This window comes from Cricetulus griseus, chromosome 2 (genome assembly GCF_003668045.3).
Source record: "Cricetulus griseus strain 17A/GY chromosome 2, alternate assembly CriGri-PICRH-1.0, whole genome shotgun sequence".
Classification (NCBI taxonomy): domain Eukaryota; kingdom Metazoa; phylum Chordata; class Mammalia; order Rodentia; family Cricetidae; genus Cricetulus; species Cricetulus griseus.
Genome location: NC_048595.1, coordinates 185,787,368 through 185,799,189, shown reverse-complemented (window position 1 = coordinate 185,799,189; position 11,822 = coordinate 185,787,368). Strand labels below are relative to the sequence as shown.

The following is an 11,822-nucleotide window of genomic DNA, read 5'->3' as shown; positions in this document are numbered from 1 at the left end:
TAAGTTTTACTTTTACAAATGCAGTTTTTCTTTTTCTTTAAAACTGTGATTTCAGAAGAACTGTATCCATATGTTTAAATACATCATTTCATTTGAGTTTGAAACAACACCTAATCTATTCTTGGATGGCTCTGTGTTATAATTAAGTATGTAAGTGATACAAGTATGTGGAAAGGGAAGAGGAACATGGAAAATTAAATTAGGTCGTAGGTTTGAGGTGTGATTTCTTTTTCTGTAATATGGCTACACCATTTCCATGACTTAAGGGGAATGAATCAAAATCTTTAAAAAAAGGATGTGCTTAGAATTATCATGTCCTTTCAAGAAAATAAGTCAGCTATCCAGAAATGATGTCACATGCTTGCAATCTTTGGAAGCAGAGGCAGGAGAATCACTTAATGTTAGAGACCAATTTAGTCTACATTGTTCCAGGCTAGCCAGGGCTATATAGCATGACCCTGTCCCAATAACATAAATTTAAAAGCCTATTTAGACTCTTGGTCTTGTGTGAAGAAGCTCATTTTCATCCACCTAGATGCACTTTCACTGTCTAGTAATCTTTGTATTCAGTAAGACACGTCTGCACAACAGAATCCAAAGAGCAAGACAGGAACTATTTATGACACTCACATGTGGTTACCTAATACAATTTGTGTAATAAGAAAGACACACTGCAGGAACAGAATCTTTTTTCAGTATCTGAGAGCTGACAGAGGATAATTGCACTCCAAGGTACCACCAGGAGATCTCTATTTCTGTTCTTGACATGTGTGGGTACCACTGTCACTGCCAATGGTGATGATGATAAGTGATGGGAAAATGAAGTGGGAAGTGATGTCTCTTACTCTGACAGATTTAAAGGATTGCCATAGGCATCCCCAAGGCAAGTGCTGACGGAGGACTTTCTGGTGTCTGTGTCGGGTCATTCTGGTGCTGTCAGCCAATTCTACTTAAAGCAGAGGACATTGAAATAACTCAATTCAAATTGAGACAAGCCCCACCTCCTTCCATGTCTCCCTCACCTCTCTCGTTAAATTTGAGATTCACACCACATATTCTAAACCAGCCATTGCTTTTGATTAGTTGGTATCTGTCTTATACCTGTGTGATTACTATGGAGATGAAGATTTCATTGCTCCATATACAGCAGCCAAGGATATGCCCACAGATAATACCTGAACACAGTTTCCCTAACAGCTCCAGGAGATTGTCTTTCCATAAAGCTCAAAGGTTTACCCAGGGTATGGTAAGGGCAGGGTATGGGCTTCCTTGAAAGCTAACATTTATCATAGGGAAAAACTCTGACCTGGGTCACTGCCCAGGAGAAGATAAGTGCAAATCAAGTAAAGCAAAGGATTATGGGTGCTCCCTGGGGAGTTGAGCTGAGGACTGAAGGAGCTGTGCTCCTGGCCTTTGGAAGGCCTGGTTTTGTGGGGAGGAAATGTACCCCAGGGCAAAGCTATTATCCAATTACTTTTTCTGGTTTTATTTATTCAAATAAGGATAATACTTTTAGTTATAAATAGCTAAACTTTGGCCTTTCTTTTCTGTTTATGCCTTATCCAGGAAATTATAAGTATTTGACCTTACTCAAAATGCACAAAGAGGAATAATGGAAGCCCCTGAATACCTTGATTTGGATGAAATTGACTTCAGTGATGACATTTCTGTAAGTATTACTACTTACAAGCAGTATTTTCACAGTGTTCTGCCCTCATGCTTATGAGCTGCTTTCTTTGTATTATCTGTATTTGTAAAATCTGTATTCCCATGACTCTCCCAACTACATTTATGAACTGAAAGCAAGCTGTGTTAGAAACACAGTGTGGTTTGGGGATGGGGCTCTCTGGGTTTAAGAAAGAATGATGCCAAATTATGTATGAGCTAGAGGTGAGGGGTTGCTTAGCATTCCATTCCTAATGTGTTCCAAGGTTGTTACAAAATTACAGATGAGTCTATTTGTAAAGCAGCACATGTACATAATTTTACATGTTCATTCCCAATTTCCTTATATGTCTGTATCGCAACTAGCATTCTCTCAAGGTCACAGGAACATAGACTGAAGCCAACTTGTCATTTAGTTGGTGAAAAATAAAGGGAGGGGGTTAGAGATGGCTAAGCAATTAGGAGCAAGTACTGTTCTTCTAGTTCAGTACCCAGCATCCATATCAGGTGGCTAACAATCACTTTTCATTCCAGCTCCACAGGATCCAACACCCTTTTTTAGCCTCTACAGACATAACACTTATGTGCACACATACAAAAATAAATATTAAAGAGAAAGGGTACTTTTCTAATAATTGGGAACATCAAAACACAGATTGGACACTTAGGAATATTGACAAGTCATGTGCAGATAATACCACATTACCTGATATCTGTGGTCCTATCATTCCAAGGCACTGTGGACTGATGAGTTCCTCAGTTCCCCTAACACTCATGTCCTGCTTCTTCTCCATTCACTAAAGCTTCTGGGAAAATTGTCTACATGAGGCTTGCCTAGAGCTTCGTATTGTATTCCATGTATTCCATGCCATACAGTCAGCTCTGATCCCCAGCAACATGTTAGCACTATTGCCCTGGGAGCTCACAGCTTCCGACCTCATGTTCTTTGCTCTCTCAGGGCCTGGAGTTTTGGGTCGCCACTGGATGATGCCCCCACACAGTGGGCTGACTTAGACATGCATTTAGCTGGAAGTGTATTCCTGTGCCGTACTCCTCACTGCACATACAGTAATAGTTGGACTATACATGACAGTTGGATTACAGGTGTAGATAGGACAAATCACCTCCTTCATACAACTTTGTATCATTCTGTTTTTGAACTAGAAAAATATCCCTTTGTTCTTCAGCTTATTTCAGCTTCTAGTAAATTTTTGCTGGTCGTTATTCAGACAAATTTGAAGTAAGAGTCCTCTTTTCCATGATTTGTGTATGTCTATCAGCCACCATGCTTGACTTGAGAAAGTGTTCAGAATGTAGGTCTTTTGTGTCTTCTCCTGTCAAGATATTTGTATTTGCTCTGAACATAGTTTTTTGGGTCACTGATGTAGACTATCATATCATCTGCAAATAGTGAAAGTTTGACTTCTTCCTTTTCAATTTGTATCCCCTTGATCTCCTTTTGTTGTGTTATTGCTCTAGCTAGAACTTCAAGGATAATATTGAAGAGGTATGCAGAGAGTGGACAGCTTTGTCTTGTTCCCAATTTTAGGAGAATCACGTTGAGTTTCTCTCCATTTAGTTTCATGTTGGCTGTTGGTTCACTGTATATTGCCTTTATTATGTTTAGGTATGTTCCTGTTATCCTTGATCTCACCAAGACCTTTATCATGAATTGGGTGTTGGATTTTGTCAAAGGTTTTTTCAGCATCTAGTGAGATGATCATGTGGTTTTTCTTTCTCAGTCTGTTTATATGGTGGATTATGTTGATGGATTTTCATATGTTGAACCATCCCTGCGTTCCTGGGATAAAGCCAACTTGATCTGGGTGGATGATTTCTCTAATGTGTTCTTGGATTCGATTTGCCAGTATTTTATTAAATATTTTTGCATAATGTTCATGAGGGATATTGGTCTGTAGTTCTCTTTCTTAGTTGTGTCTTTGTGTGGCTTGGATATCAAGGTTATTAAAGCCTTGTAAAAAGAGTTCCGCAAGGACCCTTCTACTTATATCATGTGGACTACTTTGAGGACAATTGGTATTAGCTGTTCCTTGAATTTCTGGTAGAATTCTGCACTGAAGCTGGCCCTGGGCTTTTTTTTTTTTTTTTTTTTTTTTTTTTTTTTTTTTTGGTTGGGAGACTTTTGATGACTACTTCTATTTCATTAGGGATTGATTATAGGTCTATTTAAATTGCTTATCTGTTCTTGATTTAATTTTGGTAAGTGAAATCTATCCAGAAAATTGTCCATTTCCTTTAGATTTTCAAACTTTGAGGAATACAGGCTTTCAAAGTATGACCTGATGATTCTCTGGATTTCTTCAGTGTCTATTGTTATTTCCCCCTTTTCATTTCTGATTTTATTAATTTGCATGTTCACTCCCTGCAGGAAGTTTGAGTTTGGGGAAGAATAGAGGAGAGCAAGATAAGAGATACCATAATACAGTGAGCCATTATAGGTTTACAGAGAAATCAGGCGCTAGGGAAATGTCTGTAGATCTACAACAATGACACCAACTAACAATCTAAGCAACAGATTAGAGGCTACCTTAAATGCCCCCCCATAATGAGATTGATGACTGATTTAGATGGATGGCATCCTAGAGCCTTCACCCAGCAGCTGGTGGAAGTGGAAGAAGACACTCACAGCTAAACACTGAACTGAACTGGAATCCAGTTGCAGAGAAGGAGTAGTGATGAGCAACGGGGTCCAGACCAGGCTGGTGAAACCCATAGAAACAGCTGACCTGAACAACGGGGAGCCCTTGGTCCCCAGACTGATAGCTGGGAAACCAGCATGGGACTGATCCAGACCCCATGAACGTGGGTGTCAGTGAGGAGACCTTGGAAATCTATGGGGCCTTATGTAGTAGATCAGTACTTATTCTTAGCATAGGAATAGACTTTGGGAGCCCATTCCACATAAAGAGATAATCCCTGAATTTAGACACAGGGGATGGGCCTAGGCCCTATCCCAAAAGATATGACAGACTCTGAAGACCTCCCCTATGGAGGCCTCACACTCCCTGGGGAGCAGAAAGGGTATGGGATAGGTAGGGTGTTAGTTGGGGGGGAGCAGGGGAGGAGCGGATGCAGAGGGAACTGAGATTGACATGTAAAATAATCTTGTTTCTAATTTAAATAAATATGGAGAGAGAAAAAAGAAACACACACACACTTAAAGACACAAACCCACACACTAAAATATGGAAGAGTTTTAACTGATAATTAAAGTGAAATGTTGTACTTCAAAAAAAAAAAAAGATATTTGGATTTGAATGAAAGCCAAGAAAGTGAAAGATAATATAAAGATCTGCTGGAAAGTCTGAAGATGTAGAGAGAAAGACTGATCATTAAGAGTTTGATGGTGGTCGCTCTTGAGGTTTGATGACAAAGTTGTAGTTTGAGAGTTGATTTCTTTTGTTTTGCTTTGTTTTGTTTCAAACAGTTGTTTATTCATTTTCCTATTTGCCATGCCAGGGACAGAACCTACGGAATCACACATTCTAGGCATGTCTTCTACTACTAAATTGTATACCCAACTTTTGGTTTTGTTAGACAAGAGTGTCACTATGTAGCCCGGGCTGGCCTTGAGTTTATGATCTCCTGCTTCAAACTCTGAGGCAGGCATTACACAACCAGTCAGGTTGTGTTTTACAAGAACGGGCTCTGAAGACAGCCAGCCCAGGCTCCTAGTTTCTTATGGCCTTCAAAGGTTGAGTGATTTGGAACACATTAATTTCACTTCCCTGAAATACTCATCTAACTTTAAAAATTGTTTTAAGGTTTGGGTGAAATGATAATATATGTGAAACACTTAGGTTGGCACACAGTGTGTTGCTCTTTAAAATAGTAGCTTTTGTTATTGTTTCAATGAATAATACAATAATATTTATCTGACCAATAGTGGAGAAAGAACTCGAGGGAAAAGACCAGGCATGGTGTCAAGATTTTCTTTTAAGTACAACAGAGCAGTTGTATTTACAGAAGAATCAGCTGGCAGCAGCCCATAATTTTGATGAATTAGGAAGCTCTGCTTGAAAGATAAAATGTATTAAGCAATAACCAAAGCTGTTTAGCAAATTGAGTTACAGGATTATGCAATGGTTGAGCCTCTTTAACTTGACCACTCTGAACCATAAATTCAAATTTCCATCAGTAAGAATGTACCTTCCCCAAAAGTTCCCTTTTATGTAGACTCTAATGTCTGCATCTTCAGCCTGAATTAAAACTTAAGGCAGGTTTGAATTGTATAACATTGATGAAACCATCATGGCTAACACTAATTATTTCCTATGGGCCAGGCAACATGTTTCATCCTGACACTGATCCTACAGAGAAGTTACTGTAGCCATCTTCCTTTTGACAGATGAGGACTCTAAAGCATTGAGACCTTACATCTTGCTGAGGATCCCCTGGTTAGTCAGGAGCAAACTGCTTCCAGAATACTCAGTTTTGCTGTAGCTTGTTCTTGTTTCTCCCAAATGAATATAGTTTATTGTAAAACTTCACACCAATGGCAATTTTACTGTCCCTGTTTTGTAGTAACTTGTCTTTGGTATCCCCACTTTTCAGAGCCAGTCTGCATAATCCCTTGTTCGGATCTGAGAGGGGGCATGTGGGTTGAGAAACTTCAGGAAAAGACAGAGACAAAGAATAGAGTCAGGAGGGCAAGCCAGTGAATACTGGATGCCCCAAGTTTATTCTTCAACATTCTTAAGTACCCCAACCACAAAAGGGAACATGATAAAAGACTTCTTTATCAAGATACAAGGAGGAAACACACCTTCTTCCCTAATTCTCCAAACATTTGGTAACCACACCTAAGATTAAATTTCTCATCATGTGGCCTTAAGGGTTAAGAATAACCACACCTCAGATGGAGTCTCTTGTTATTTAGATAAGAGTGAGACCAAACATCCTTCAATAGTCACACCTTAGAACTTTAGGTCTTATGACTTTAACCTCGGAATAGTAAGGATAGTTTTGAGTTCTCTGAACTTAAGTCAAGATGAAGTAGAGCCATCTCTGTGGGCCCAACACTGTTTCCCTTCCATGGTGATTTGGCGATAGCAGAGTTTTCATTGTCATACTGGGAAGGTGCTACTGGTGAAGGGACCAGCTCCCCCTTTCGGCAGCCATAACAGCCTAACACGTGCTTGCCTGAGCCTTGGTCACTAGGAGGTCGGATGCCTGCCTTGTGCCAAGGAACAAATCAGAAGTTAGCTGGTGCTGCTATGCTTTATGGCTCTTGGTGTGCTTTGCAGACAAGTACACAGCAATGAAGTACAGAGCATAGCAACCACCCTGGGAGGGCCTATGGGCCATAACAACCAGTTGACCAATCAACACAGGGCAAGTCCTCCAAGCCTGGAGGCACAAAAAATCCTGAGCCTGTGTGTACCCCTAAACACTCCCCTTACGCTTCCCTATAAGATCTCTATGCAGCTGCATCGAGCAGTCTTTCCTACCCACCTGCCATGATGGGTGGATGAAAGGCCTGAGCTAACATGAGGTTAGTTCGTTAAACAACTGCAATAAAGCCTTGTGCTGTTTGCATCAAGCTTTTGCCTCTGCCTGGTAATTGGGGTCACTGTGGTCCTGGGCCAAAATCCTGGGGCCCTGAGCCACCGGGGTCTTTCACTGGCTCTGGTGGGTAGAGACCAGAAATGTATAACGAGGAGGACAGCCTCCTCAACAGAGGACTATCCAGCCTAAAATATTGGCAGTATGGAGGATGAGGAGTCCAAGTCTAGTGTAACCCCAACCCCTTGAAACTGAAGAAGCTCTATTTAAACCACTCTAGCACTAGATTATTTTATCATAATTCAGTATGATACAAGTTTAATACCCTAAGCATGACAGAGTTTGACCGTTGGTATTTAATGATTGCATAGAGAAAAAAGTGAAGACATACTCATAAATAGTGAAATAAGTGTTCTCCGCCTGTTTGGGTAAACTAAGAACATTGGCCGTCGAGGCTGCTAAATGAGAATGATTCCAATGCTAAGACTCAGAAAGGAACATGTTTCCCAAGTGCTAACTCACTAGCATAAAGAGAAATGAAGTTTCTCATGAAAGGGCTTTTATTTTTCTGGATTGCACAGACCTCTATCTCTCCCAACTCTTTTTGCCTCTTTCCTGATGAAGTGGCAGGAGGAGGTGGTGGGGAGTTCAGGCAGCATTTGGGAAAGATGTTTACAAAACTCATGCTGGAGTTTAAAACTCCCCTCCTTACCCTCCGACCATAGCCCAATTACGTAGTTGGGGCTTTGTATTTCATGGTTTTTCCCTCTGGTCAGGGGACTGGTTCTTGTTTTAATTAAAACACAAGCTGTATATTTGTATAGAAAAACAACTAGAACTTTCTGTCTTTATCTAATGAGACAAAACACAGAAGGCAACCAACTTATTTTGAAGTTCTCCAGACTTGAAAAGAATGGGCTTCCTCTGTCAAATGCAAAGTTTAAACTGTTCATCCCTATAACCTTGCCATCTGAGGGCAAAGTGCTAGGCACGAGCTGGAAGCCTGTGAAAGAAGGCACGCACAAACCTTCCTTTCAAGGCAAATGGGTCTACAGTGTCTTTGTGTGAGAACCAGGCTCTCTTATCATCAAAGCGAAAACAAAACCCTCTGGGGCTCTTAAGAACCATGCTATATTTATTTTATTAAGCAAAGCCAATTTCTTTCACACACACACACAAAAAAAATAGTCTCTTATCCAGGACCAAATAAATAAAGCAGAGGCTGAACAGCAGATAGGTGAAGCTTGTCACACACAGCCTCTGACTTGTCAGACATAAGCCAGGTCACACACACAGCTGAAATCTTTTATGTCAGTTATCTTGCTCAAGCCTCACAAAGCTGGGAAGGACAGGTTCTGCTTTCATCTTGTTTCAAAGATGACAAAATTGAGACTTGCAGAGGTACTGTGACTTTCACATAGTTATAGCCAGAATGTGGCAAGGTCAGGGCTATGGAACTGTTTGGCTCAGAAGGAGACTGTGACCTTCTGAGAAACTTAGTTGAATGGAAGCCCTTCTCTATACCTCCAAACCAGTCACCTCATGTGCTACCATATCCATTTGGTACTGGAGTGGTCACAAATTGCTTCATGGTAGTGAGGGACTTGGTTTCCTTTATAAATAAATAAAAACAGCTAAAAGGGAACCAAGGAAAACCCTTACTTTTACTACATCTAAAGTTTCCCTAGTAGGTAACCAGGACCTTCATGTGGACTCTGGATGTCCCACTCCCTGCTTCATTCTTCTTACCAGCCGTGCCCTTCCTAGAAGTCACCCTGTTCTTGTCCATATTTAAACCTTCCTTGGAGCTAGTCAGTGTGGTGTGGCTTCAGCAGCAATCAGAATACTACTACTTATTTTTTTTTACAGTGTTTTATTTGCTGAGTCCTACATTTGAGTCCAAATTGCCTCCTATTCCTCATCTTTAGCCCCATACATGGAATTAAAAACATATTCCTTAGCCAGGCGTTGGTGGTGCATGCCTTTAATTCCAGCACTCAGTAGGCAGAGGCAGGTGGATCTCTGTGAGTTCGAGACCAACCTGGTCTACAAGAGCTAGTTTCAGGACAGCCTCCAAAGCCACAGAGAAACCCTGTCTCGGGGGGGAAACACACACACACACACACACACACACATTCCTTATTAAAAAACCAAATGCCCTGTATTTCATTGTTTTCTAAGTACCTCCCAAGAAATAGACTAGGAATATAATCCAGAAACGATGTGTTTTTTGTTTCAGGCCTCAAAACTGGAACTAAGCTCCTCTTCTCCATCTTGGACCAAACCCTCCTAGAAGGGAGACCTTAGGCAGAGAGTGATTTCCATGAAGAAAGCAACCACCAGACTGACTTCTAATTTGCTTTCTCAGATTCTGAACTTAGCCCATGGAGTACTTTTGTTTCTGGATAACCATAGTATTTGTTAGACTGACTGCATAGCTTATTTATACAAACTACTTGCTCATAGCTAACTATTTTGCCAACTAGTCAGCAAGTATTTATTAAACATCAACAGTATTCCAGGCACAGTTCTAGGTTTGGGAAAATAGTATAAACTTGATCTGTGCTCTCAGGGAGTTTATAATAGCAAATAAGTTATCACATTTCATAGAATGTAGCATATTTATTATAACTGTGAAATGTCAGATTAACTTCATGTGAAGTCACATTTCAGTACCAATCACTGTTCCTGGCAGTCTGTGTATCTTGGTGTTGATTGACTCTTGGCTCATCGTTGAAGCTAGACAAGCACTGGTGCTGGACAAGGTCCATGGCTGGCCAGCTATCCAACTGCAAGATAAATGTTTCTTTTAATTGTTCCATCTTTTATAATTTTTCAGTAGTTATTATTATTTAGGCTTAGCTTTTTAGTGTTTTTTGATGCTCTAGATATAAATAATAATGGTACTTAGCATTTCTTGAACACTTACTGTATGTTAGACAGGATTCTCATGCTTTACAGTATTATCTCGGAGTCTTCACACCATACTCTGTACTGTAATTACTCTGTCTTTACCAGTGAGATTAGAGAGCTAAGATTACCAACAAAAAATTGAAGTCAGAATATGATGTGGGCAGCCTGACTCCAGAACCTACATCTTCATTGAAGACAACTTCTTCTGGGCTTTGTGGTCATCTTTGGACTGACTTCCTGGTTCACTTAGGTCATTACCCTCCATTTCCAGTCCTCACCATAGAAAGAGGTTGATGGGGGATGTCCTTCTGTATATATGTTTTTCTTGTTGGTGATGAATAAAACACTGTTTGGCCAATAAGGCAAGAATATAGGTGAGGCTAGGAGACAAGGAGAATTCTAGGAAACATAGGCAGAGGGAGCCTGCCAGAACAGTAGCCATGGAGACCACAAAGGAGTAAGAGGTCTGAACCCTTCTGAGGTAAGATAAGACCACATGGAAATACTTAGATTAATAGAAATGGGTTAATAATTAAGACAGAGCTAGCCAATAAGAAGGCCTATCTACTGGCCAACAGGTTTATAATTAATATAAGTCTTTGTGTGTTCATTTGGGGCTGGAAGCAGCAGCGGGACTTGGTGAGACAAGAAAAATCACCAGCAACAGGAGGTCCTTCAGCATTGTTATCACACTCCCTTTGCCAGCGTAGACCATCAAATGCTGCCCAACCACACATTGCATCAATTACATTAGTATTACAATACAACAATTTCTGCTGTACTCTTAAAAATGATCAAAAAGAGCTGCTGAGCTTTCTCATATCAGCCACAAACAGTAACTAGCAATAAAGGCATGAAACAATTCTGTTTCTTTTTTCAAGTCTTGACAAATATAGTAAAAACAAGAAACCATTGCAAAAGCCTTGTGCATGTGAGAATAGAATTGATTGCAGTAATTCTTATTAATGGATCCAAGTTGGTAAAATGAATTGTAATTAGAGAGAGTGGGACAGATATAGTAAGATGTGGACCACCAGCATGATTCTGTGGAGGGGTAGTGGCAGCAACTGAGGTATTGGTTAAGTCTCCTGATGAAATGTAGTGTTGAAAAAGCAGAATGTCCCTAGAAAGGACTGTACAGAAGTGTGTCCTATGTCACAGGAGGAAATGTAAGACTTCTGCAAAAGAAACTGGAAAGAAGGTTTTAGATATAAAGAAAAAAAAAAAAAAAACAAGAAAGGCCAAAGAGAGGTCATGAGTTTAGGAACTAAAACAAAACTCAAGAGACTAGTCATTGTAAAGTTCAGTATCCACAGAATTTTTCACTTACAACTCTTTGGTGGCCATATGAGAACCACATTCTGCAGCGAGAAGAGTAAATGAGGAGATTAGAGACAAGAATAAAGGCAAGTTTTGCTAGGGGGATGACTTATGAGCATAAGAGCAAGAAGGCTGGTGGCCATTGAGGAAAGCAGAGCATCCTGAGGTGATGGGGATGCTTGCTCATGCTGTAAGATCTGGGGAGAGAGCCTTGCAGAAAGTGGATGAGAAAGAAGGAAGAAGGATGCTGGCAGGACAAGGGCCCTGAGAAAAATAAGTAGTGGGCTAGTAACACAGGAATGGACTATCTGTGCCTCATCCTCAAGGTTATGTGGAGTAATGTGCTTCCCATTGGAAAGCAGGCCTTTGTAGAGATGAAGATTTTAGGAAAATTTCTT

General features: G+C 40.4%; 1 protein-coding gene across 1 annotated transcript in view; it reads left to right on the top strand.

The window, feature by feature from the left end:
* The first annotated feature begins 1,612 nt into the window (after nt 1–1,612).
* The window catches only part of LOC100764301 (synphilin-1), an 80,188-nt gene continuing 69,978 nt past the window's right edge, over nt 1,613–11,822 (top strand). Inside the window, exon 1 of the mRNA XM_035439037.1 lies at nt 1,613–1,669. Coding sequence (XP_035294928.1) covers nt 1,613–1,669 — 57 coding nt within the window. The remainder of the gene's footprint in view (nt 1,670–11,822) is intronic.